General features: G+C 37.1%; 1 protein-coding gene across 1 annotated transcript; it reads right to left on the bottom strand.

The window, feature by feature from the left end:
- Positions 1–13,234: 13,234 nt before the first annotated feature.
- LOC114041221 (vomeronasal type-1 receptor 1-like) lies at positions 13,235–14,143 on the bottom strand. The gene has a single exon (XM_027859572.1). It carries the CDS (start codon positions 14,141–14,143, stop codon positions 13,235–13,237), a length of 909 nt encoding a protein of 302 aa, XP_027715373.1.
- Positions 14,144–26,830: the final 12,687 nt, after the last annotated feature.

Below are 26,830 nucleotides of genomic sequence, written 5' to 3'. Positions count from 1 at the left end.
GATCTGTGACCTAGAACCCTGTGGTGTGCATCAAAGCTTCCAGATGGCATGTATTCCCATTGCATTGCTCAAGTGTAAGTCTGGGCCCTTCTCTTGCCTGCTCCACAAATTTCCTCTGCACTAGAGAGCTCTGTGCAGCTGTTTCTGGCTAGACTCTTTTACCAGTATCTACAGATTTCCCTGTTTCCCTGTGCAAGCCTGGGCTGGAAAGATGACTCACTGTGACCTTGGATAGCTCCATCAGGATTTTGTCTGATGCATTTTCTAGATATATTTGGAGGGTTGTTTGATTTTTGGAGGGGAACTACTTTTATTTCTTTTGGCTACTCCATCACCTTGCTTATGCCTCTGATAACTGTAATTTATTATAATATATACCCTATTGCCTCTAGGAACAAATACAAACCACTCTGGCTTTGAAAGTCCTTCATAACCTATCCCCCTCCTACCTTATTATAATTTGTTATGTTATATATTATATTTAGCTGAAACTATTCTGAGAAAGGGTCCAGACTGACAAAGGGGTCCAAGAAAATAAAAAGTTTAAAACACCTGAAGTCCAACCTCCTCTATTACAAATGAGGAAATTGAGACTGCAGGATGTCAAGTGGCTTGCCCAAAGTCGCATAGACAGTAAGGGCCTAAACAGGACTTGAACCTGGGTCCTTTACTTTAGAATGAGGACTTATCAATTCCACCATGCTTACATAAAGTTTATGTTACTCTGTCAAAGACAGGGCCTATGGAGTATCACAAGTTTTCCAGTGGTTACTCTGGAAAAGAATCTATTCCCTTCTCTACTATATCTATATCTCTTTATCTACAAAGAGAAGATGAGAAAAATTGTACTACAAAGGAAAGAGACTCATTATTCTTTTTAAGCTGTCTTTCTGAATTAACTTTTCAAGCCCCATTTTGCCCAAGTTGTTGAGATCAATCAGAAGGAGGGTGGAGGGGAAGATTATACATTGTGCCACTTTAGGTAGGACTTGCATTAATTATAGGGAGATTTCAGAATATTTGAGATCTGAAGAGATAGATGAAGAAACACACAAGTTTTGTGTCTGTTCAGGATCTGGAAACTGAATTCACATGCCTGAATGTGTGTGTGTTTACATAATGATGGCATCCCTTTGGATGGTGACTTTAGTTTAAGAGATAGGAGGGTGTGGAGGAAAAAAAAACACCAGACTAATATTTCTAGGCCCAGTTTCCCAATAAACATGCTATATGATATATTATATGACTACAGAAGGAAACTGTGCCTTAGCATCTCACAAGTCCAAACAGAACTAGAAAATGCACCAGACCAAATCCTGATGGGGAAATCCAAAAAAAGGGACAATGAGTCATTTTTTCAGCCTTTGTCAGTATAGGGAGACAGTCAGAGACATCTGTGACACATACTGTGGAACCCTCAGACCCATCCAATGGCCTCTCAATGGGAATAAGAGTTAGCTGTCAGCTTTGTTGCTCACTACACAGTTCAAGGTCACAGACTGGGGTGCACTGAGCAAGGGGTCCTGTGCCTAAAGGAGGCTAGAAGCAAGCAACAGAGATGTCATTCAGAAGAAGGTAGTAGAATGATGTCTTAGTTCCAGATTCTAGTTCAGTCTGAAGCCTGAAGAGGAATAATCAGGGCAGGAATCTCAGACTGAAGGGAAGCCTGCAGTTTCATTGACTTCCTGTTGCCTCTAGGAGCATATACAAAACACCAAGGCATTCAAAGACCTCCCACCATTCGGGTCTTCTCACATCTTACTCTTAAGCACATTGTCTTCAATCCTACAACACTGGACTCCTTGTTGTCCCGCAAATAATACACTCCGTCTCATAGCTCTGGGCATGTTCTTTGGCTGTCTCTCATGCCTCTTGCTCCTCAAGTCTGATTATGGACCTCTCTGGCTTTTTTTTAAGTCCTAACTAAAATCTCACTTTGTACAAGAAGCCTTCCCCAGTCCCTCTTAATCGCAGTGCCTTCCCTCTTTTAATTATTTTCTATTTATCTTGTATATAGCTTACTTTGAGTGTATTTGTTTGCATGTTGTCTCCTGTATTAGATTGTAAGCTTTTTGAAAGCAGAGATTAGCTCTTGCCTCTTTTTGTATCCTCAGTGCTTAGTACATAGTAGGTGCTTACTAAATGTTGATTGATTAATCAGAGTTTCCTAGCTGGCTGATAGGGGATGAATCCAGCAACATTCCACTATTTCTTAGTCCCAAACCAAGGTCAAGAACTTGTAGAGATTAGACAAAATGGGAGCAGCATTTGGGAGTGATGAAAACTTGCAGGTCCTCAGCCTGAGTTGTCCCTGAAAGCCTAGAATAACACAACACTCAAAATACCTCACGAAAACAGCAACAGGACCAACCCAGATCTTCCATTTAGAAGTATGACAGAGCCCAGTCCTAACATCAAATCTAAAGTCAGGAAGTAGTTTGAAAGGATGGACTAATGAACAGAAAGAATCTCACCAAAAATCTTGTTACTGTGACAAGACACTAACCCAGAGAAAGACAACGACTTAAAAACATTTACAAGCAAAGCGTGGAATATTTTTGCCCACATCAAGGGTGCAAATTCAACTAGAATTCCTGGAAGAGATGAAGTAAGAACAAAAAAGAAAAAAATCAATGAAATGAGAACACCAGAGGAAAAAAATTGGAAAACAGATGAGAATTATGGAAGAAAGAATCAGTAAGGGAATTAATAGATCGGCATAAGAGGTATAAAACCTTGACCAAGCAATAAACTCCCTGAATATTAGAATGGACCAAGTCAATGACTCTATGAGACAATGAGAAATGTTAAAACAAAGTAAAACAATTGAAAATGCCAAGTATCTGATAGCAAAAAAGTAACCTGAAAAATAGACTAAGGAGAAAAAATTAAGAATTATTAGATTAACTGAATACTATGATGAAAAGAGGAGCCTAGACATTATATTCCAAGAAATCTTAGGTGAAAACTGCTCAAATGTCTTAAACCAGAAGGCAAAGTGGAAATAGAAATAATGTACCAGTCCCTTCCTGAAAGAAACTGTCAAATAAATGAAAACTTCAAAGAACATCAGAACCAAAATTCAGAGCTTATGGCTGAAAGAAAAAATACTACAAGCATCCAGAAAAAAAAAAAAAAGAATTCAGGTACTGAATAGTCATAGTTAGAATCCTACATGATTTAGAAGCCACCACTATAAAGGGAGCCTAGAATATGATGTTTGAGAAGGCAAAGGATGTAGACTTACAGCTAAGAATAACTTACCCAGCAAAACTGAATATAATCATATGGGGGAAAAATGGATCTTTAATGAAATAGAGGTGTGCCAAGCGTTCCAGGTGAAAAGACAAGAGCTGCATAGAAACTTTGAAGTTTAAAGTTGTGGTATATGATTATAATGGAATGCTATTAAGTTATAAGAAATGATGAGCAGAATAATTTCATAGAAACCTGAAAGATTTACATGAACTGCATGAAGTGAAGTGAGCAGAACTAGGCAATCATTGTACACAGTAACAGCAATATTGTGTGATGATCAATTGTAAATGACTTAGCTATTCCCAGCAATACAATGATCCAAGACAATTCTGATGCGCTCATGATGAAAAAATGTCATCCACCTCCAGAGAAAGAATTGATGTAGTCTGAATACAGATTGAAGCATCCTGTTTTTCACTTTCTTTATTTTTTGTCTGTTTTCTTTCACAACATGACTAATATGGAAATATGTTTTGCTTGATTGCACATGTATAACATATCAAATTGCCTACCATCTCAAGGAGGGGTAAGGGGAAGGAGAGAGAGAGAGAATTTGGGACACCAATTTTTAAAGAAACAAATGCTTGTTTTATTCCATAAATTAAAAATAAAACAAAAAAATTAAAATTGCTTTTACATATAATTGGGGGAAAATAAAATATTCAAAGAAAAAAACTTTGAAATTCAAACACTGGAATTAATAGAAACATAACAAGGTAAACAGGGATGAACAAGCATAAGAGGCTAAATGAGTATAAACTGCTGACCTACAAATATAAAGAGATGATGCAGGATTATATAAATTATTCTCTGATTCCTATTATCATTAAGGGTCATAGAGGGAATCTAATGAAATTCAAGACCTGGAAGTGATTCTGTTGTCTTGATGATCTTGAAGAATAGAAAAAAGGGGGAAAAGATACACTTAGGGGGCGAGAAGATAAAGAAAAATTAGAAAAATAGTTATCTCACATAATAAGGATGTGCAAAGAGACATTTGGTGGTAGGGGAAGTCTCATAGGCAGTCTTAGACATTGGTGCTTACAGAAGGAACCATAACTACCAGGAATTAGTCACCAGGTTGTTTTCATCTCTTTTGGATTTCATTTTTGAATCTCACCAACAGCATTTCATGGAGGGCCAAGGCCACAGTATTCATAGTATTGTTGAAAGTAGCTCTTACTAGACACAGTCATGTGTAAATAGCTCAAATGCAGTAAATAGCTGAAATCCAAGGAAACATTTGACAGTTGCCTCCATCTCCTTTCCTATGCTTTTATGTATATTTAGAAGTTGAGTTCCAAAAGTTCTCAAGGAAAATACACTTTGGGTATTTGGAAGGGTTAATGGTTTTCAGAAAAAAATGGAACTTGAAATCTCATTTTCATAATCTGAAAATATCAGAGATCCATGGAAATTGCCAAAGTAGATATAACCAGGATTGTTGGTAATATCCCAGTGGGAGCTGGTGATCCACATTCTCCATAGAGAGAACTGCATAATATGGACTTCCTAAAACCTCGGGCTCAGCAGTGAATCTGTATCTTCATAAATGACGATCACCTTGGCTGTAAATGGTCAGTAAAATCTCCTGGTCATAAAAGCATAAAGTTAGTCAATATCCAATGTCTTACCAGTGATGATGTTCTCTCTAAAGTCCATAGAAACATCTTTTCTGACCATTTCTTCTTGAATTTCCCTGAGGAATTTCTTACCTCTTGAATCATCTGAAGCAACCAGTCCTGCCAAGTTCCATTTGAAATGTAACATTAATCTGACCATGCCAAGGGGAAAAGAGTTGTCCCTTGAGGCTGTCTGATAGACAGAAAGAAACTGTACTTTGTCACTTGACTGGATCAAAAAGACCATAGCTGATCTGAAAAGGAAGCAAAGATGAGCTGTTTTGAGTCCAATGAGAGCATTGTAGCTAAGTTTTTAGTTATCCATCTTCTCCTGCCATTCACATCCTGCTGGAATGGACTATATCTCTGCCTATTAAAAAACCCTTTTTAGTCCAGAAGGACACCCACATGCTCTTTTCCATAAAGTCTGCACAAATCTGAATCTCCCTCTTCTTTCTCACCCACAATCACAAGGAAACACCAGAAAATGTTTCCCCATAACATTCCCTTTAACATTCTCCATCACATCTGAGATCATTTTGTCTGGAACACTCCCTTGTCATTCTCACACTCTACCTTGTATGTAGCAATGTGTGTCTAGACATCCAGTAAACTTTATGAGAATGGACTCTGATTCTTAACATCTTTGTATTTCTGGAACTGAACACATGACTTTGCAAGTAATAACATTTAATATAGCCTTCTGTTATTAAACTGTATTGAATTTAAAAAGCCGTAGAGGTCAAAATGGAGCTGCTTGCTACAAGATCTAATAAAAAGAAGGCTCTGAGCTCAATATCCCTGAATTTTCTCCTCTTAGAGACACCAGAAAGATGAATTATATAGGTCAGAATTCTCCAAAATTATTGACGTAGTTTTGCAAGTAGCAGACCCTCAGTCTCCTGCCCTCCAACGATCATAAACTTTATTGGGCCCATGCTTCTCCACCTAAGAATGTGCAGAGCTCAAGTAGAGTTCCCGTGCGGACAGTTGGCTCAGATGTAGCTCCTCCAATGACAGCCAGACTTGCTTTGCCTCTTGCAGCTATTATTTGGAGCTTTGCTCCCGACATGATAGCCTCATTAGGGAACTCTCCAAGGTCCTTTATCATTACTGTGCTGTAATAGCACAGTAGGTGCTATAGATGTGAAATCCCAGGGTTATTTTGGGTAGCACACTAGAGTCCCTGTTTAACTCCTCCACAGCAAACACTAAGGCCAGGATCTGATTGTACTCTTTATGGTGCCACCTGCTGTGGGCAGAGAGCATCAGGAATCAGAAACCATTACTGGTACCTTGCCCAAAGATACTGATTATTTCAAACAATTTCCCTAGTTGTGGGAAGGTAAAATTCACAGCTCAGGCTATTCATTTATTGTGGGGTGCCAGCTATGTTCTTGTGCCTCTTTAATCACATTGTTGCCCTCTAAATCTTCTGCTCTCTAAACAGTTATCACTCAAACATCAGTCTTTTCTCCACCCGAACCCTTGGCTCGCTGCCTCACTGGCACCTGAACCAGAACCAGGACTAATGAATTCTCTATTCCCAGCACATTGGGTGACAATTCAATTAACATCAGTTTCAGATCCAAGGCCCTCAGAAACCCACTGCTACTTACTGAACAGAGTTTATTGCTATACTATTCTATGACTGGCAAACCCCCTCCATGATCTCATCACATCCTTGTGATTCAGAGTTGAATGTTGCCTAAACAAAAAGTCCCTTCCCTTGCTACCATTCCCCAATCTATGGTACTCATCCATTCCAATTCTCTCTCCTTTGCCCATTCCCTTCTATTATGTTCTATGGAAGCTTCTGCCCACTATTAATAAATTGCATTTGACATGATAACATCCTTTTCTACTCCAATCTCCCTGCAATCAAGGAAATCCAGATCCACATGCCTGGTGCCCCTCTATGGTACAGGTTATTCCTTCTCTCATGCCCCTGAAACTCTGGACTGGGAAGGATAGTAGGTCCATTTCCTGTTTGTCACTCCCTCTTTCAGATCCTCCTTCTTATGCCATCAATAAACAACCTCTCTTTCTTTTGGGTCTATTGCACTGAAACTGACCACCTGATCACTCTACCTAGATCCTGTTTGCAGATCTCTATCAGTCCTTCCTCTCCACCCTCCAGCGATTCTCTTTCCTTTGGCAAGTCATTTAGTACCTGGTTCACAACTTCTTTTCTAGCTCCACCTTTCCCCTTACATTTGAGGACTTATATACATGCACAAATACATACATACCCACATATGTATAGATACAAATGTGTGTATACACACCCATACATATGTATGTATATGCACATATGTTGACAACTCCTCAGCAGCCTACCTTCCCAGTTTGACCTCTTCAACTCTTGTGACTTGTACCTTCACTCCACAGCATCCACATGCTAGGAAGCTCAATCATTCCATCAATACACATTAATTAGGGGTCTATTCTAGGCCAGATGCTATACTATGCACTGAAGATACAAAGGCAAAAGGATAATGGTTTCTGCTTTTATGGATCTTATAATATAGTCAAGAGAAACATGGACATACATACGGTTAGTGACTGGACTAGTGATTTCATTGATATGAGGAACTCCTGTGTGAGGAGAATCCTTCTACCGAGGTAGTTATACATGTCTTCTGCAACTTCCAGTCTTCACTGAGGGGTTAATCGACTTGCTCAGAGTTTCACGGCCACTATCTTTCAGAGGTGAGATTTGTACCCTGGCCTTGCTGCTTCAGATATCTATCCATATATCACAGCAATCTGTATAGGCACTTAAAATAAATACGAGGCGATTTGTGAGCCTGCCTGCTTCAGGTCTCTCCACACTCTACTTCATATTCCGTTCAGCTGATTTTCCTAGCACAGGTCTGAAAATGTAACGTTTCTATTTAATAAACTCCAGTGGTCAAATAAAAAATGCTCTGGTTGGCACTGAAAGCCTTCTTCATGAGCTAGTCCACTCCTATCTTTCTAGTCTTCTTACAGCTTACTCACCACCAAGTATCCTTTAATCTAATGACACTGATCACCTTGTCGTTCCATGAAAAAGATGTCATTTCTCAGCTCTGGGCATTTTCCCTGGCCTCTCCCCATTCCTGGAATACTCTCTCTCCTCACCTTTCTACCGGATTCTCTAATTTCCTTCAAATCCCAACTAAAATCTCATTTTCTATAAGGAGCCTTTCCCAAGCCATCTTAATTCTAATTCTGTAGTTTAATCCCCCCTCCCCCTCCAGCCATTTGTACTGTATCCACTTTGCTTGCACATATATGTTTGGATGTCTTCTCCCCATGAGATTGTGAGCTCCTTGAAGCCAATTACTGTCTTTTGCTTCTTTTGCATCCCAAGTACTGTGCAAAGTTTAATAGAAATTTAATAAATATTTATTAACTGACTGACCAACCTTTGGGATATAACTTTCTTATAGTTACACCTAAAACAATAAACTTTCTATCAGCATGTAATCAAATATCTCTACATTTTGATCACAGTCATTTTATTTCCAAGAGGAGTAAATAAGCTTTCAGACAATTTCAGACAAATTCCTTAGGGAATTGTTTTATATTATTAATAAAGCTGTATAGCTGTATAGCCAAGCAACTAAGATGTGAATCCACAACTATGCAAAACACATGAACATACTTTTTAGTCTTTATTTCTGTTTTTGCTTCTCTTTTGGTTGTTTAGTTGGTTTATTTCATACAATTATTGTCAGTCTTTCCCATTTACCCCATTGATGAAACAATAAAACATATAATATTCATAACAAATATACATAGTCTACCAAAATAAATTCCTACATTTTCCATGTTCAAAAATGTGTGTCTTTCTGCATTTTAAGTCCATCAACTCTCAGGAGGTGGGCATTGGACTTCATTCTGAGTCCTGGGGCATTATGCTTTATTCTTGCATTGTTTGGAGTTTTAAAGTCTTTCAAAGTTGTAATTTTTCTTGATGTTATTGTATTTACATTATCCTCCTTGTTCTGCTCACTTTGCTGTGAATCAACTCATGAAAATTCTTTTTATTTCCCATGAATTTGTTCATTTCATATTTTTTATGCTGTAACAACATTCCATTATATTCATGTACAAAAAATTAAAAAAAATCTCATAGGGAGACAATCCTAAATTTCTAGTTTTAGGCTAATGAAAAAAAGAATTGCAATAAAGATTTTGGAAAATATCAGTCATATTCTTTCTTAGATCTCTTTGGTGTTTAGACCTATTTGTGTCATTGCCGGGTCTAGATGTGTGAATAGTTTCATAAGTTCTGGAAAAGAGTTCCCAATTACTTTCCTGCATGGCTGGGCCAATTCCTAGCTCTATCAGTAGTAAACAGAGGTGTCTGTTTTCCTGAATCTCTTCCAACATTGTTATCTTAGGAAGTCAGGTGGTGTAGTAGGTAGAGATTTGAACTTGGCATCAGGAAATCCTGAGCTCAAATCCAGCCTCAGACACTTAACAGCTGTGTGGCTCTTGTGCAAATCACTTAACCTTTCTGTGCCCCAGTTTCTTCCTCTGTAAAAATGGGATAACAGTAATACCTACCTCCCAGGATTTTTGCAAAAATCAAATAAAATCATATTTGTGAAGTGCTTTGGAAGTCTTAGAGTGCTATATGAATGCTAGTTTTCATTGTAATGATTATTTTCAACTTTTGTCATCTTAGACTAACAAGTGTGAGAAGAAACCTTAGTTACTTCTATATGCATTAGGAGTATTTTTTCATGTAATTATTGATAGCTTTATTTCATTCTTTGAAAACTGCCTATATATGTTTTAGTGTATTAGAAAATGTCTGCAAATCTTATAAATTGGAATAAGTTCCTTATGTATATTTTATGAGACTTTATGTAAAAAAAAAAATCTTCCAGCAAAGACTTCTCCAGTTACTCATTTCTTTTTTGAACTTAAATAGAGTAGTATTATTTGCACAAAACCTTTTTAAATGTTATAAAATCACAAATTGTTCCTTTTCTCTGCTACAATTCTTTCCATCCTTTGGACGTGAACTCATCCCTTATCCATAGATTTAAAAGGTACTTTGTTCCTTGATACCCTAATTTGCTTATATCTCATTCTACATCTAAGTTATTTATCTTTTTGCTACCAATTTTGGTATTTGATGTAAGATGTGGGTCTATACCTAATTTCTTCTGGATAGCTTTCCAATTTTATTTTATCTTTTTAAGTCAAGTCCTTAAGCCAAGTAATTAGGATCTTTTAATGTATCACACACTATCATACAATGTTCATTTGCTTCTATATGTTGTGCACTCATTTTATTTCAAAGATAAGTTTCTTTGTTTATTCATCTGTACCAGTTTGTTTTAATGATTACTACTTTCTTTTTAATATTTTGAAAATGTTAATAGTATTTTTTTTACAATTACATGTAAAGAAAGTTTTCAACATTTACTTTGATAAGATTTTGAGTTCCAAACTCTTTTCTCTTTCCTTCCTTTCCTTTTCCCACCCTTTCGTCCCCCATCCCCAAGACGTCAAGCAATCCGAGATAGGTTATACATGTACAATCATATTAAACATATTTCCACATTAGTCATGTTGTGAAAGAAGAATCAGAACAAATGGGAAAAAAACAAGAGAAAGAAAAACCAAAACAAAAATAGTAAAAATAGTATGCTTCCATCTGCATTCAGACTCCATAGTTCTTTCACTGGATGTGGATAGTATTTTCCATCATGAGTATTTTGGAATTATCTTAGATCATTGTACTGCTGAGAAGAGCCAAGTCTCTCAAAGTCGATCATCACACAATGTTGCTGTTACTGTGTACGATGTTCTTCTGGTTCCGTTCACTTCACTTAGGATCAGTTCATGTAAGTCTTTCCAGGTTTTTCTGAAATCTGCCTGCTCATCATTTCTTATAGCACAATCGTATTCCATTACATTCATATACCACAACTAGTTCAGTTATTCCCCAATTGATGGGCATCCCATAAATTTCCAATTCTTGGACACCACAAAAGGAACTGATATAAATATTTTTGTACATGTGGATCCTTTTCCCTTTTTTATGATTTCTTTGGGATATCGACCTAGTAGTGGTATTATTAGATCAAAGAGTATGCACAGTTTATAACCCTTTGGTCATAGTTCTAAATTGCTCTCCAGAATGGTTGGATCAGTTCACAACTCCACCAATAGTGCTTTAGTGTCCTAATTCTCCTACATCTTCTCCAACATTTATTATTTTCCTTTTCTGTCATATCAACCAATCTGATAGGTGTGAGGTGGTACCTCAGAGTTGTTTTAATTTTCATTTCATTAATCAGTAGTATTTAGAGAATTTTTTTTCATATGACTATAGATAGCTTTAATTTTTTCATCTGAAAACTGCCTGTTTGTATCCTTTGACCATTTATCAATTGGAGAATGATTTGTATCCTTATAAATTTGACTCAGTTTTCTATATATTTTAGAAATGAGGCTTTTATCAGAAATAGTTGCTGTAAAATTGTTCTCCAGCTTTCTCCTTCCCTTCTTATTTTCATTGCATTGGCTTTGTTTGTGCAAAAACTCTTAAATTTAATATAATCAAAATTATCTATTTTGCATTTCATAATGTTCTCTATCTCTTGTTTGGTCATAAATTCTTCCTTTCTCCATAGATCTGACAGGTAAACTATTCCTTACTCTATTAATTTGCTGATGGTATCACCCTTTATGTCTATATAACATACCCACTTTGATCTTATGTTGGTGTACTATGTGAGATGTTAGTCTATATCTAATTTTTGCCATATTATCAGCAGTACCAAATAGTTTTGATAATTGCTGCTTTATAATACAGTTTTGGATCTGGTACAGCTAGGCCACCTTCTTTTGCATTTATTTTCACTAATTCCTTCAATAATCTTGACCTTTTGTTCTTCTAGATGAATTGTCTTATTATGTTTTTCTAGTTCTGTAAAATAATTTTTAGTAGTTTGGTATGGTACTGAATAAGTAAATTAATTTAGATAGAATTGTCATTTGTATTATATTAGCTTGGTCTACCCATAAGCAATTGATATTTTTTCAGTTGTTTAGATCTGACTTTATTTGTGAGAAAAGTGTTTTGTAATGGTGTTCATATAATTCCTAAATTGTCTTTGCAAGTAGACTCCCAAATATTTTATACTGTCTACAGTTATTTTAAATGGAATTTCTCTTTCTGCCTCCTGTTGCTGGACTTTGTTGGTATTATATAAAAATGCTGATGATTTGTGTGGGTTTATTTTATGTCCTGCAACTTTGCTAAAGTTGTTAATTGTTTCAAGTAGTTTTTTAGTTGATTCTCTAGGATTCTCTAAGTATATCATCATATCAGAAAAGAGTGAGTTTTGTTTTTCTCATTACCTAGTCTAATTCCTTCAATTTCTTTTTCTTCTCTTATTGGTAAAGCTAACATTTGTAGTGCAATATTGAATAATAGTGGTGACAATGGGCATCCTTGTTTCACCCCTGATCTTATTTGGAAGGCTTCTAGCTTATCCCCATTACAGATAATTCTTGCTGATGATTTTAGATACTACTTATCATTTTAAGGAAAGCTCCATTTATTCCTATACTTTCTAGTGTTTTTAATAGAAATGGGTGTTGTATTTTGTCAAAAGCTTTTTCTGCATCTAATGAGATGATCATGTGGTTTCTGTTAGTTTTGTTATTAATTCTGTGAATTACGCTAATAGTTTTCCTGATATTGAACCAGTCCTTCATTTCTGGTATAACTCCCACCTGGCCATATTGTATTATCCCTATGATAAATTGCTTTAATTTCTTTGCTAATACTTTATTAAAAATTTTTGCATCAATACTCATCAAGGAAACTGGTATATAATTTTCCTTCTCTGTTTTGGCTTTTCCCAGACTAGGTATCAGCACCATGACTAAGAGGGAGACACCTCCTTACCCCATGTTTGTTACAAGACAATCTATTTCTTTTACCCTTATAGTGATGGACAATGGAAGTGTCCTTGAACTCCTGGGGGATAACTTCCTCTTGCCATATAACCCAGAAAATTTCAGTCAATTTTTGTATGAGACATGAATTTAAGAACTGATTATGTCATTTGTAATCTGTGTCACCAAAAGCAGGATACAAAACATCTGGATTATAACATTCTGTTCTAAAAGATGAAAGGATTTGAATACATGATCACAGAGGTCCTTCCTAGCATTAGGTATTATAATACTAGGATTCCAGTGTTTTTGACCCTCTCCTATCTGCTTCTGGAAGACATTTGTTTATCATTGTGTTAGGGCAGGATACTGGCAGGTGGTATGGTTAAGGACAGTGTGGCATGGTTAAGGACAGTGTGGCATAGGGAACAACAATGTCATCTATGCCACAGAGTATACCAACCTTTGAAGACTTGGGAGTCACAGAAGATCAGCACAAAAGGACTGATGGCTGGGAACCATGCTGCTAGGAGGTCAGAGGCAGCCACGAGCCAAGACTGATACTTGTCAATTTTAAAGAGGTAAAATGACAAGCCAGAATTAATGGAATAAAAGCAGACATATGTGCTCACTAGTAAGAGGATAGCATAGGTGGCTCTTATCTCAGGGAAAGTTCTGAGAGAGAGATGACAACTGTGAATATGTTTGACTTGCTGATGATGTCTGTGCAGGAGAAGCACTAAATAGGCACTGGACCATATCATGAAAACCACACACATAACATCAGGAATAGAATAGATAATTGCAAAAAGTTTGGCATTAAAAGAGGCAGGAGCTGAAACTGAACAATATCCCAGATGCCACATCTTTATATTATTAGTCAGATACCTTGAGTTATGCATAGTGCCAAGCAAAGTGAAATTTATCAGCAGGTAGAAGCACCAACAGAAGAAGCAGGAAGGGACAATGCACTTTGGGATTTGGATTTTGAGATCTGTCCATTTGGAATTACTGGGACTGATGATGATGACCTGAAAACCACTCAAGAGGCAGGTGATGCTGAGGGAAACACTCCGGGCCACACTATGAAGATAAAGGATAAGTTTACACCCAACATGATTCAAGAAATTTTTGATGCCTAAACAGACAATCATCTGAGGGATTCCCTTGGAGAGAAGCACTTTTGAGTTGGCCAAGGCTAAGTGGGCAAAAATGCACTCTATGGGCCTCAGACTGTGACCAATGAGTAAAGTGTAACTATGTAGGCCCAGGAGGAAGAAATTTCCAAGGATCCCAACTCCCATTTGAATAAGGAAGAGAATGCCCAATATCAGGTCACTAAACATTATTTTCTCCAAGACTTGGGAAGAACTGTGGCCAGTCCTGACAAATCCTACAGAAGAAACAGAGATTTGTTAAATTTCTAAAGCATATTCCTGAAGAACATGGGGTTCCATTTGGGCAACATTGGAATAACTTGTGTGTTGGGCTGGATTATGATATAACTGAGCTGGAGGTGAGTGGGATGACCCACTGAGACTGGTTTGTATTTCCTGAATTTTTCATTGGAATGTGAAAGATAGTAAAATATTAGGAAAGAACATGGTTATGATGCCAGAAGTTCACTTTGCAATCTGGAGCCTTTTCTCCTTTTCATGGTTTTGACCCAACTGCTGAAAGAATGAATTCACAAGTTCAATCCTAAAAGCCTAGGTGGGTGGGAATGTTTTCACAATGCATTATCAAAATATGATAAATAAGAATAAGATAATAAAAAATGACAACTTAAAATGAGAAATTACCACAGAAAATCATGTGACCCTAGGAAAGACAGTCAACTTCTCTCATTCTCAGTTTCCTGTCCTATTAAATGGAATAATAGTAGCTACTTTACAAGGTTTCTGTAGGGACCAAATGAGATAGTACAACAATTGCATTGTGAACTTTAAGGTATTATAAAATATATTAATTTATCATTATTATGAATGATTATTCTTAATTATAATTCAGCAACTTAAGCTTAGAAAAATGATGAAATTTAACAGCTTGGATGTAAGGCAAAAAATGTTATATTATATTTTTGTTGCAACAAAGATCGTGAGAATTGTTTTGAATCTTAAATTGAGAATGCTTGAGGAATCACTAAACTCCTCCAACCACTTAACCAAACAAAATATCTTTAAAAACAAGAAATATTCCTTTCTGCTGCCAAAATATTAATAGTTGATTCATTTTAATTAAATCCCAAAGCAACAAATAATCTAAATTTTTGTACATTAATGTAAATTTTGGTACATTAATATAAAAGAATATCATAATTCTATAAAAGAGGCAAATACGAAGAAACAGGTAATTAATAAATAAGCATTTACCAAATACAAATTATATTCCAGATAATGTCCAAGGTGCTATGGATACAAATTGAAAAAGAGATAATTCTTCCCCTCAATTAGCTTTAGGTCTAACAAGAATGCAAGGATAAGTGAAAGTGATATATATGAGAATTCTAAAAGTATATACGTTGTCTACATTTTTTAAAAGATAGAAATAGAAGGGCAGAAAATATGGACAAGTAACAATAAATGTAACAGTGCAAGAACAGCAATAAGTACCAATAATAATATGAGCTAGCATTTAAACAGTACCTACCATTTGTTAGTCACTGTGCTAAGAGCTTCACAAATAACATCTTAGCACTAAGCAAATGCAAAGCTTATATGTATATGTATAATTTTTATTTTCTTTTATTTTTTACTTTTCTTTTCTTTTATTATTTTCTCTATATAATTACTTTAAAATTCCTCATTTTTATTCCAGTGAAGAAGTATTGCCGGGTTCTCCTTGTCTTTGGGAGTGGAACATATCTTCTAGTTGATTCTACCAATCTGACCTACCTTCAAGCAGGGTCTCGGAAATAGGATTAATATTTTGTTTGGTCATGACAACCCATAAAATAACGCAAATACAAAATGTCCCTCATCACAATCCAATCTGTTTCTATGATGACAACAAGAAAATGAAGGACAGTGGGGTTAAATGTTTAAAAAAATTACAAAGGCTTTAGACGATGTGGCACCATTAATTTACGTCTTGTTACTCTAAATGTGAGGTGCTAATACAGTGATCAGAAAAGGGGTTCAGTACTGATAGAAATGGATTGTATCCATCTTGATATTTTTTCTACAAATTAAACTAGAAGAAAAAAGGAATTTGGAGCCAAATGAAAGACTGGGTCAAAGGTTCTCCATAAAGGTATCAATGAAGTAGGTGACAAAATATATCCAGGAGCAGGAAATATCACATCATGGTACACATGATCATTATGTGAGTACTTACAAAACATATTGGCAACAAGACCATGATAAAAAGTAACTGGGGCTTGTACATCAGTCATCGAGGATAATCTTATATCGTAGATTTAGGTGTGGAATGAACCTTTGAAGCCATTTAGTCAGTCATTCAAAAAAACATTTATTCTGCACTCCTTATGTACCAGACACTGTGCTAAGAGCTGGGGAGGCAAAAAAAAAAAAAAAAAAAAAAAAGGCAAACAACACTCCATGCTCTCAAAGAGCTCTCAGTCCAATGGAGATGATTTGCAAACAACTATGTATCAAAAAAAGCTGTGGATTGGATAAATGGGAGGCAATCAACAAAGGGAGGACCAGAATCAAGGCAGATCGGGAAAGACATTAGGTAATTCCTGTTAATTCCCACTTGATGGTGGGATTTTATTGGGAATTTTAAGGAATATAGTGAAGGAAGGAGACATAACTCCAGGAATGGAAGATAGATAGTGAAAATGCCCAGAGTCAGGAGATTGAATGTCTTGTTTGAGAACGAACAAGGAGGCCAATGTCACAGAATCACAGAGTACTTGTAAAGGGACGGGGGAGGCTGGAAGGTGCAAGAAAACTGGAAAGACGGATAGGAGAGGTTATGATGGACCTGGAATGACAAAGAGAGGATTTAATATTTGATCCAGGAGGTAATAGGGATCAACTGGTTTCTATTGAGTAGAAGAGAGACATGGTCAGGCCTGTGCTACAGATAGATATGTTTACGAACTGAGTGGAAGATGAACTGGAGCATAGGCAGATTTTTGGCAGGGTGACCAACTGGCACTCTATTGTAATAGTCCAAGAGTGAAGGGATGAGCTCTTGTTTCAGGGTGGTTGCAGTATTAGAGAAGAGAAGGGGTTGTATGGAACAGATGTAATAAAGGTAAAATTAACAAGTCTTGGCAACAGATTGCATATGAGGGGAGAGAGAGTAGAGGTAAAAAGGAAGAAACGTACTTTATGAGCCTGGATGACCAGGCGGATATTGGTACCCTGAAAAATAATGGGGACATTCAGAAGAGGAGAGACTTTTGAGGAAAGATAATGGGTTCAGTTTTGGACATGTGAAGGGTTAATGTATAAGATCTTCCCTACCCACAACCTAAGGCAAGGGACAAGGAACTTCCCTAATGTATTGTTCTGGGTTTTGTTCCAACCGAGACCTACCTTGGGGAACTATCTTAGAAACAGGTCTTGAGGTAAACATCCAGGGACTTGGCCAGTTCCTGGGAATTGACCTGAGACATTTTTGATTGTTCTTGAGGTCAGAGAGTTTTGGCCAAAACTCTCAGGTCCTTAAGATCAATCACCTGTTCCTTGGTTCCCTGCCTTCTTTGTGTAAGGATAATAAAAAGGCTCTCTCTTGAGAAAGGGATTTTAGGAGACTCCCTCGGAGAGGATGCCCTGCTGTAGGGACTTTCCCAACCTAGACCCCGACGGCTGTGATACAGGACTCCCCCAGCCAGATGTTCAGGAGTTGGTACTTCCTTGGATTGGTGATGTATTTCTTCTTCATCTCTCTGTCTTTCTGTTAATAGTCTGCTTCTAAGATTGTATAATCATACATAATCACACTTATGTGCATATATGTTTATGATTATTATCATTATTAAATCATTTACAAGCTAGGAAAAGTGTGAACGTGTCTTTGTGGGTACAGATCCGAACCTGTGAAGCAAATTATAAGTTCTGTAGCCCATAATGCCTTACTGTTACAACATGTTAAATTTAAAAATTCAATAGGACATTCAGTCAAAATGCCCAATAGGCTAGTGGAGATGTGAGATGAGAGGTCAGCAGAAAGATTAGGGCTGGATAAGTAGATTTTAGAATCATCAGCATACAGATGACCATATAATCTGTAGGAACTGATACCAAGTGAAATATTATGATGGTAGAAGAAAGGTGGGCTCATGAGAGAGGCCTATGGTATGCCAACGTTTAGCAGGCATGGCCTGAATGAAGATTCAGCAAAGGAAACTGAGAAGGAACAGTTAGGTAGGTAGGAGGAGTACCAGGAGAAAATAGAGTCATGAAAACATGAAGTTCAAGGAGAAGAAGGTCATCTACAGTGTCAAAATTTGCAGAGATATCTGTAAGGATTGAGAAGAGTCCATTCAGAATGGTAATTAAGAGATTGTTAGTAACTTTAGAGAGAGCAGATGCAGCTGAATGCTAAGATTAGAAGCCAAACTATAGAGAGTTAAGAAGTGAGGAAGAAGAGAAGAGAAGGGTCCTTCTGCAGACAGAGTTATCATAGAGAATAACAAAAAACTGGAGACAAGATAAGGAATGACTGTGAGTTTTGTTGTTGTTGTTGTATAGTTGAGGATGTGTTTTTTGAGGATGTGTTTGTAGTCACAACAAAAGCAGCCAGGAGATAAGATATTAAAGGGAAAATAAAGGCGATAATATACTAAAGAAGACCGAATGTAATGGGACTACTTGTGCATGCCTTAAAAAGGAGGGGGAGTATGACTTAATGTGAGATGAATAAAGAGGAAATAGAAATAAAAGCAACTGACTCCTTTGAGGGGAAGAGAGGATAAGAAAAAAGTTCTTTGATAATGATCTTTTTTTTCCAATCAGATACGAGGCAAAATTGTCATTTGAAAGAGGAGGGTAGGGGAGGTATAGGAAGTTTCAGGTGGGATGGTGAGTCTGGGAAGTACTTCTGTGGTCAATGGGATAGTAAGTCAATCAGGGAGGGATGAAAAGATTGTTTTGCTGAAGACCCAGCTGAGATTACATAACATAAATGACATACGAGCTAAAACTGAATAACATTCCCTCATTTGGTTCAGTCCCTTCATTTTATAAGGATGGAAAATGAGGCTGACAAAGGTTAAGTGACACGTCTAAGTACACATAGACAATAAGGAGTGGAATTATCAATTGGTAAACCTGAAAATTAAAACAAAATGAGAAGAATTAAAATGAGAAATAAATCTTTTTTTGAGAGTAAAATTAAAAATTAAAATAATCCTAAAGAACTTTAATAAGAATAATAATAATTATTATAGTTAACATTTATATAGTGCTAAATATCTTCTAAGAATTTTACAATTATTTCATTTGTTCTCACAATAACCTTGGGTGGTGGGTGCCATTTTTATTGTTATTTTACAAGCAAAGCTATGGTTAAATGACTTGCTCTGAGTAACATAGCTGGGAAGTGTCTCTGGCTGGATTTAAACACAGGTCTTCTTGACTTCATACTCAGTACTCTCTCCACTGTGCCATCTAGCTGTTTGAGTTTAACTTAATGATGAAAAAAATTGGAAAGGCTAGGATGAAAATTGACCCTATTTATAAAAATTGTAGTACAGAATTTTTGGTTCTGAAGAAGTTGCTGTGACAGGAAGACAGAAAGAATCAGAGGGAAGGGAAAGAGGGGAGGAGAAAAACAAAAGCTTCAATCTGACTGTCAGGAAAAAAAGGGTTGACATAATAGTAAGAATGAATAGCAGACAGGAACAGAGGCTGTAAAAGCCAAAAAGAACAGAGGAGTTACGTCAGGAGAGCGGGGTGTATTGTTGGTGTTTGTCCTTCATTCTTGAAGAGGACCATGACATCAGGGAGGTGATGCCATGACATGCAGGCGATTTGGATATAAATGAGGCAGGGCTGTGTAAAGTCACCAACCTCACTTTCTCCTCTAGAGTCATTTGGTCCAGTGGCCAGATATCAACATGCCCCTCACCACATGTGCTGAATAAACATCTAGGGAACTCTCAAGTCAGGGACAGCAGTTAAGTTGAAATGGCACCTATGAGGGGTGATGAGGTCATGGAGTAGGAGAGAAAATCTCAATAATGATAGGAATGCAGTAAGATGCCCAGAAAAAATTTCAAGCCTTTTCAAGTATCCTTTCCTGTCTCTAGATATACAGGGCTTGAACAACACTCTACTGTTATTGTCTCCTGGAAAAATATTTCTGCTTCAAAACTCCTAGATGTAAAACTGTGATATAAGAAAATACTCACCTACCTGTTCTCTGCTTCTAGGATGGAGGAAACAGCTTCACCAAACAGAATATTTCTCTTTCTATATGTGTCTGTGTATCTGTGTGAGTGTGTGTGTGTGTGATGGCATAGGCAGGTCCTAGTTATTCCTAGTTATAACAACAGAATTGTCTGGGCTCATCTGCCTCCAGAGCTGTGGTTATCATGTCATGAACAGGACCAATGACATTAACCTGCCAAGGGAAAAAGGGATTTGTCTAAAAGAGTGAACTTTTGTCCCAGATGAAAATGTCTTCAAGGATTCCTGCTGATTAAGAACTGTCCATCTGAGATTACTAACGACTAATGACAAAGGCCAGGTCCTCAAGTGAACTCAGAGGATGGAAACTTCCCTGTGCTCCAAGAGACCAGAGTGCAGCTGGTAAAGAGGTTGTCATACACAGACGAAGGAAAACTAACACCCTATTTTGGGTACTTCTATTAGTAACCTTGGCCTAGTGTGGCCTTTGGGCTTGTTTTGAGGGATCCAGGCTTTGCATCCACACTCGTTTTCATTTAAGTTTCCAGCCTCCCAAGCAGTCTCTGACGACAAATTCTCGCATAAAGCTAATATTCCTAAGTACGGTAGCAGTGACTTTTTTGTGCCTTTACATCTTTTTCTGATGAGGTTTTTTCCTTCCCTTTCAATGATCAGCAGCAAAAAATGGACTTTATCGTTAGTAGGGAAGATTCCACACAATTCAGTAAGGGCCCAACTTCTTCAACCTATGATAAAGTTTCCATTTCTTGAATACAGTATAATTTAATTAAGTATAGTAAGTATAATTAAGTATAATTAATAATGACAAAAATGCAATGAAGTTGTGGGCCATTTGTTATAGTCTTATCTCTTATGTAATGTGGTGTGTGTGCATGTATGCATGCATGTACACACACTGTATTGAGCTATATTGTTATGTGGGTTACATGTGTCCACATGCAACAAATTGTGACTTTCAAGGAAGCAACAATACATATCTCTAGAGCCACCTTCCTCCATCCTTCTCCAAGGAGACTTTGATCCCCTTGCTAAAGGGAGGCAGGAGGTTGAGGCCTGAGATTGTCCATTCTGTTCTACTCAGAGAGAGGGAGTACTGGGTTAGAATTCTATATATCTTCTCCCTTAAAGATGATTAGTCTTGGGGAAGTACCTTTTTAGGTTCAAATAGTTATTCTGATTGTTTTCCCTCAACAAGAAAAGACTGTTCCAAGTTATTTATTCAATACTGGCTTACCTTCCCACCATTGGCCAGTTTCCACAATGAATATAAATAACAAAATAAATTCATTCTTTCAAATCAAGAGAAAAATAAAAAAAATCAGAGAAATCATAGGAGACTAGTTATCAAATGATACAGAGTGAATGATCTGTCTCACTGAAAACTAGTTAACTCAGTGCAACCAAGATAAGGAGAGGGAGTCTTAGATCTTTCCCAAAGGACATAGAAATGTGATCACGGTGTCAGTTCTTCTACATGTTGGTTTCCTCCCGGTCACTTTGTCTCTTCAAGTGTCGGAAGAGAGTTTGAAACGACATGATTTTTCTGTCCAAGGTAAAAGCAAAAACATCCTTGGATTTCTCTTCTTTCTAGTTCTCATCAACTCCTCCCTTCACACAGGCATTGTGCATTGGTAACCAATCTCTGCCAATGAGGAAAGTCTTGTTAAAAATGGCCCTTTGGGCCATAGGTTACATTTATATAAGAAAGTTTTGTGACATATCAGTTGTCTCTTCTATAAAATGAGACCTATGATTTATTTATAATTTTTTTTTTACAAATTACCCAAATGTTAATGGGAACAGTACAGAATGAAAGAGGAATCTCTAGGAAAAATAAAAATATGTACAAAAATGTTCTGCCACCATTTATTTTCATTTCAATCTAGGGCACAAAGAAATTATGAATATATGTAAAAGAGACATGAAATATATACTATTCATACTATATCATAATAATATAAATAATAAAAAAGATAAAACCCAAAATTTGGGTACTTAATATTTCCTAAAAAAGAAGTGGGTTAAAGAAAAGAACCATAGAAACAATAATAAAATATGTGGATAATCACATAGCTAAGACAGAGCACAGAGAAAAATGACCAAGATAAAAAAAAACATGTTTTGAGATAGTTAATGTTGAAAGGTTTGTATAAAGGCAGGAACATCAAGGCATTATTGGTAGAGCTATGCATTAGTAATAATAAGAATAATAGAAATAATAAAAATGTTAGCAATAGAAGTAATAGCTAGCATTTATATGGAGAATATTATGTTTCAGACAATGTACTAAATTCTTTATAATATTATCTCCTCTGATTCTAGAAACACCACTGTAAGGTAGAAATACTTACTATTCTCACTTAGCAGTTGAAACTGGGGCCAACAGAGGGCAAGTAATTTGTTCAAGAGCATATAGCTAGTAAGGATTCAGACCCCAGCAGATTTTTGCTCCTGAAGACTTTGGCTGACCTGGCTATTGAGGCCCAACAAAACTTCTGCGACCTGTAACCATGGTCTCTGGAAAGAAGGGGCCAAAAACTGGGTGCAGGAGTGGGTTTTGATGACATCCTCTGTCCTGTCCTTGGGTCTACTAGTGAAGCTTTGCTGCCAGTAGCCTTGAATGTGGGGAAGGCATGTTGAGTCATCTCAGGGTTAGTAATACTGCAGCAGTTCCTGGGCTTTTATTGAACCTCGTTTTGGATTCTTGGTGTGCAAGAGCATGGAGCCATATGAAGTTGCTTTATCTTTGAAGCATAATTTTTGTTTGGGAGAGGTTTGAGAGGTCATGGGGTCAGAGGAAATATCTAGTCTGCCACCTTGTTGTTCACATTCCCTGGAGGTGGAATGGGGACTTTCAGATATTTCTAATGAACAGATCATAACTGAGTAGAAATTTTGAAAAACAATACAAGAATGGAGTGGAACCTAGAAACATAAATTAACTTGTACCATTGGCAGGACTTGAATGATATAGTTCTAATAATATCTTATGGTAAACAAATTCTTATAACCTTAATATCTTCAAAGACTATTGATGGATATAGACATACATAAAAATACAGAGGAATTGGGGTGTACTGATTATATTCTGAGGGTTTTAAAATGAGGAATAAAAGGTAAGATAAAGTTAGGAATAAACTAGTGAAAAAAGATGAAGTATATGGAACTTGCTATGTCCTATAATTGGGATCCATGAGAAAAAGAATATACAAAGATAGAGGAAAGGAAGTAAGGCTAGGAATAGAAGAGCCTCACTCTTACCTGAATTGGACAAACATATAAACAATTTGGTGTAGAGACACATCTGTCTTAACAGGCAAATAACTAAGGATAAGGCAGGGTATACTTAAGAGGAAGGATCTTCTCTCCACCACCACTACAAGCTCCACCATGCCAGCACTCCTCCTCGACCCAGGATCACCACCCAGAACTGCAACCCAGATCCAAGCACAGACAAAGCAAGAGAATCCTGCCTCAGCATGAGCAAAGAGATCCCTGCAATCCCCCTCTGATCAGCCACTCCATTCCCTCTCAGTCTGTGGGCCAGAACCCAATGCCCCAGGGCCTGAGCCAGGACTGGAGCTGGGAACAAGCTTCTCTCTCAACATGGTCACAGATTTTATTTTTTACCAACCTTCTAAGTTGTCTTTGGTGTTCTTAGGTTGAGAAGTCTGGAAAGCAGCACAGCTGCCCCTGATTCAGTCCTCTGAGGTCTGCTCCAGGTTTGCTGAGGCCTGTTTTGTCTATGTACCCACACTGAACTGTTTTCCTGTCTCAGTTAGGCATGATAGATTTTTCCAATGAAACATTCAGGTTGTCTTGGGTTGGAAATTTGTTTCGCTCTGTCTTTTTGTGGGTTCTGCTGCTTTACAATTTGTTTAGAGCCATTTCATACAAGTATTTGGAGGGGTTTGAGGGAGAGGTCAAGCAAGTCACTGCTTTAACTCAGTCCTCTTGGCTCCACCCCCTATTCTTTGCTTATACTTATAACCTGTTCCTTGAATAGCTCCAATACAGGTGCAATATATTCACTAGATCAAAGAGCCCCAAACCTCTCTTACTCTCCCAAAAGGAGATAGAAACTTGCACTGCCTATTTCTAGTTCCAGAGGAAGTTTGTGGATAAATCTTTCTTTATTTTAAATTCATCAAGATGCTTTTCAGTAATTAGAAAAAATCTTTTACAAAGCCTGTTGAAGCCCAGGAAAGGGGTTCTGGATTCTCCCAATCCCATTAACAGTTTATAAAAGGCTTGATTGTTCAATGAACAATAGAGATCAGTTATGTTGCCTACAAAACAGTGTTCCAAATTAAAATTCATACTTACTTTCTTTTCTGTTACTTTTCATTTTATCAGAATCTGGAGTTAGTACTTAGTAATTCATATGTCTAGAGAGTTGTATTTCTCTTACAATTTTCACCAATATTACTTACACAAATAGCTTTCATAATGATAATAAATATTGGGGCAGCTATGTGGCAGATAGAGCTCCAGCCTTGCAGTTAGGAGGACCTGAGCTCAAATTTGGCCTCAACCACTCAACACTTACTATGTGACACTGGGCAAGTCAATTAACCCCATTGCCTAGTCAAAAAAAACCCAAAAGCAACAAAACCAGAGAACATTTTGGGGCAGCTAGGTAGTGCAGTGGATAGATCACTGGCCCTGAAGTCAGGAAGACCTTAATTCAAATCCAACCTCAGAGCAGACACTTGATACTTACTAGCTGTGTGACCCTGGGCAAGTCACTTAACCCCAATTGCCTAAAAAACAAACAAAAATGATAATAAATATTTTAAATGTGGATGACTGAAATCCTAAAGTGATTGCATTTACAGCTATGGTAAACTGTTCAAGGTTTATACAGGACATTTGTGAAGGGATGGGATGGAGGTGGGGGCATCATTATCACTATGTTGTTGATTTGACCTTCAGTTACTTGTCCTCCAGTGCTTACCTTGAGGAGAATTCTTTAAATCTTCCTCTTCCTAAAATCCCTTACTTCACAATTTTATGGGGCAAGATTCTTTTAATTTTATCTGTGGGGGTCAAGGGAATAACTGCCTAGATTAGCTATCATTCTGCCATCTTTGCAGGATTATCACCTCAATTTCTGAGAGAAATGACTATTAAATAATATATTATTGGAGGGGGTTGCTGACTTTTCCCCAAAATTTACCCCACCTTGACTATCTTACCTAGGTGGAATTGTTGCCTCACTCAACTGAAAAACCTCACAAAGAATTTAATCTAAGGTGAATTGTGGCTCACTGTTTTCCAATCTGGTAAATTTGGGCAGAGGTGATGGTGGAATCTTTTGTCTAGATTGCCCTAGGCAGTCTGGATAAGAGATAAGTGTCTTTGTCCAAGACTGAGTAGTCAGAGTCACGCCCCCCCCATTAGAATAAGCCCACCTCTCATTATAATATTCATTGTTCTCATTAATTGTCCAATCAGAGTTGATTGCCTCCCTCAGTAACACCCACTCTTACAATGGCATAAAAGTGTTGAGTGGGTTCTATGAGTGGTCTTTGGCATTCAAGAGTGCCCCTGATCACTTTTATTACTTAATTATTAACAAAATGATTAATTCCCCAGAAACTATGTCTCCTAAAGTTTTCATATGTAACATGTCTAAGATAAAATCCCATGATTTTAAAATAAAATAATACATGATAGCTAGGAACAATTTGAAAATTCTGTAGTATTTCATTCATTTATACTATTGGTCTGAGTAAAGGACCAAATGAGTAAGTGTAATCTGTTGTGATACACATCCCAACCATTTATAATTCTCATTATATGGATACCTTACTGAAACTCAAAGGTACATGAAACCAGAACCACTCTCAACTATACTCCTTATTTTAATATTCTTATGTTAATATTATTTCTTCTTTTGATTAAAAATCATACTTTTTTCTTCACCACATTAAAGAGATTCATAAAACTATTTAAAGTAATTCAAAAGTATTTCCTACATTGCCAATTTAAAGAAACGATAGCTAGATGTTAGAGATAAATATGCAAAGATTGATATGAAGACAGCATGGCAAGTACATGTAATAAAGCTAGACTTAGGTACAGTCTAAGTGCTGGATCACTTTATTAACAGTGACATTTGTAACTATTAACAAACTAAGTCACTCTGGCAACCTCAACAAAGCCAGTGACCCTCAGAGAAGGGAGGGCCTCTCTTCACTAACATGCAACAAAGAAGGGTTCTGGGTAGATGTGGATAAAACCATTTATAGGTTTTAGGACTGGGATGGGAATATTACAACTGACTAGAATGAGAAAGTTGGCTGGCATTCAGTTGAGGTAGTCACATAAGGCTGATCATGCCCCTCCCTACCAACTGAGGAATGTTAATCATTTTATGGGGCCCATCTATGCCTTGTCGTCTTTACTAGGGGATCACAACTAACAAATATGCTGTCTCTTTGGAAGAGATTAAAAACTCCCTTAAGTACACAAAAACAGGAAAGGACAGATGACTGACTTTTGGGGATGGTAATTTTGTGGGGCTAAACAGATCTTTATGAAATATCCTAGAGGATCCTGGTATGAGAGATAACAATTTTTCTTTTAAACTAAGCTGTCTTTGAGTTAGCTCAGATTCCTGAGCGTAACTCAAGCCAGGTGAATGCAGACCCAGTTATAATATTAACAAGGAATAAAATCAGC

This window comes from Vombatus ursinus, unplaced genomic scaffold (genome assembly GCF_900497805.2).
Source record: "Vombatus ursinus unplaced genomic scaffold, bare-nosed wombat genome assembly UNPS02014170.1, whole genome shotgun sequence".
NCBI lineage: Eukaryota > Metazoa > Chordata > Mammalia > Diprotodontia > Vombatidae > Vombatus > Vombatus ursinus.
Note: the sequence above shows the minus strand (reverse complement) of the source record. Positions and strands in the feature narration are given on the sequence as shown.